General features: G+C 42.0%; 1 protein-coding gene across 1 annotated transcript in view; it reads right to left on the reverse strand.

Annotated features, from left to right (window-relative positions):
- Positions 1-1,139: 1,139 nt before the first annotated feature.
- Positions 1,140-2,500, reverse strand: part of LOC115438917 (endothelin receptor type B-like) — a gene marked incomplete at its 5' end in the record, with an annotated part of 16,719 nt that continues 15,358 nt past the window's right edge. Inside the window, one exon of the mRNA XM_030162807.1 lies at positions 1,140-2,033. Coding sequence (XP_030018667.1) covers positions 1,935-2,033 — 99 coding nt within the window. The remainder of the gene's footprint in view (positions 2,034-2,500) is intronic.

The following is a 2,500-nucleotide window of genomic DNA, read 5'->3' on the forward strand; positions in this document are numbered from 1 at the left end:
TTATTATTATTATTATTATTATTATTATTATGACACCCAGTTTGTACCTCATTTCTTGTCCTATCCTGCCTCATCCTATCTTTGTTTTGGACTGATTTTAAATACAGGACTGAATCAAATGAAGGAACATTTTTAAATATATATATATATATATATATATATATATATATATACATATATAAAAACAGGGTGGGGAAGCAAAACTTACACTGAACATGTAGTTGTTTTTTCTCAGCAGACACTACGTCAGTTGTTTTGAACCCAAACATATACTGATGTCATAATCATACCTAACACTATTATCCATACCTTTTCACAAACTTTTGCCCATATGAGTAATCAGGAAAGCAAACGTCAAAGAGTGTGTGATTTGCTGAATGCACTCGTCACACCAAAGGAGATTTCAAAAATAGTTGGAGTGTCCATAAAGACTGTTTAGAATGGAAAGAAGAGAATGACTATGAGCAAAACTATTACCAGAAAGTCTGGAAGATACTATTAAAGAAGAATGGGAGAAGCTGTCACCCCAATATTTGAGGAACACTTGCACAAGTTTCAGGAAGCGTGTGAAGGCAGTTATTGAGAAAGAAGGAGGACACATAGAATAAAAACATTTTCTATTATGGACATTTTCTTGTGGCAAATAAATTCTCATGACTTTCAATAAACTAATTGGTCATACACTGTCTTTCAATCCCTGCCTCAAAATATTGTACATTTTGCTTCCCCACCCTGTATATAAACATTTTCGCCATTTCACATTCAATAATTGCCTTTATTGGGAACAGCATGATGCAACAGTTTTTTCAGATACATTTTTCTTTTTTTTTTTTTTTATATAATGTCCTTTTCAGTGGACATGATGTAAATTTTTATTTTACAGTAAAGCTGTGAAACTCTTTTCCACTCCAGAGGACACAAATGCATTGCTGGGCATCATGGAGGATATATATATATATATATATATATATATATATATATATATATATATATATAAAATGCAGTAATATTTGTAACAGACTATGTAACAGTGAATGGGTGAAAGCAGGTTGCAGATTGTAGCTTTACTTCTCCTCTCCATCCTCGTCCTCTATGTTGTAAAACTTTACTTTCACTGCCATAGAATTTGTATTCATTGCTTATGTTTATGTTGTAAAAGTAAAAAATTGGGGGTGGGTCAGTTTTCCATAAGAGGGGTGATAATTCTGTAACCTGTGACCATGGGAGGGGGTCACTTTTCCATGGGGGGGTGGTGTCACTTTTCCATGGGGGTCACTTTCCATGGGGGTCACTTTCCAGGGGGGTCACTTTCCCATGGGGGTCACTTCTCTATGTGACAGCAGCTTCAATAAGTGGACTGGACGTTCCTTTGCACATAAACTGGTCTGGTCTGGCCTGTGGTCTTGTCCCAGAAAAGGTCCCCATGCTTCAGTCATCAGAGTCCGTCTGTCCTGGTCCTGGTGGAGGGTCTGGACACCTCAGGGTCCAGGATCCTCCAGTGTAATGGGAGCAGTGTGGTAAACTGGTGACGTATGGAATGAAGTGGACTGAATATCTTGTTTCCATAATGGCTGCAATAAAAACCAGTCCACGTGCATTTGGAAACCACGGCTCTGTGGGGGTCCTGGGGGCTCATCTGACAGAGGGAAGCCCCCCTGCAGCAGCCTGGGTTTTGGCTGCAGGTCCTCCTGCTCTTTGTCCCTCCTCATATTTCAGTCCATAGTCACCATAAACCAGCAGGTGAAGCTAACAGGCTGTAGAAGTGACCCCTGCTCTGGGTTGTTTGGGGTGTTCTCCACCAGGCTGGGGTGGTCCATGCAGAGTTAGAACTCATTTCCATCCCTGGGTTTGGATGTTGATGTGATTGTTTTGTCTGTTTGAGTGTCTGACATGCTAAGATGCTAGTGATGTGTTTGTGCACTGGAAGTAGAATGTTAGTGTTCAGGGTGTTTGTACTGCAGACTGGTCCCATGGTGGAGAGGAAGAGTACTGTTAGAGAGAGAGACAGACGAACACCAGCAACACAGACACGACTGGAGACAGACAGACACACACACAGACAGACACAGACAGACAGACACAGACAGACAGACAGACACAGACACACAGACACACACACAGACAGACAGACAGACAGACAGACACACAGACACAGACAGACAGACACACACACAGACAGACAGACAGACAGACAGACAGACAGACAGACAGACAGACACACACACAGACAGACACACAGACAGACACACAGACAGACAGACAGACACAGACAGACAGACAGACAGACAGACACAGACAGACACAGACAGACAGACACAGACAGACAGACAGACAGACACAGACAGACACAGACAGACACAGACAGACAGACACAGACAGACAGACAGACAGACACAGACAGACACAGACAGACACAGACAGACACACAGACAGACACACAGACAGACAGACAGACACAGACAGACAGACAGACAGACAGACAGACAGACAGACAGACACA

This window comes from Sphaeramia orbicularis, chromosome 18, assembly GCF_902148855.1.
Source record: "Sphaeramia orbicularis chromosome 18, fSphaOr1.1, whole genome shotgun sequence".
Taxonomy (NCBI): Eukaryota; Metazoa; Chordata; class Actinopteri; order Kurtiformes; family Apogonidae; genus Sphaeramia; species Sphaeramia orbicularis.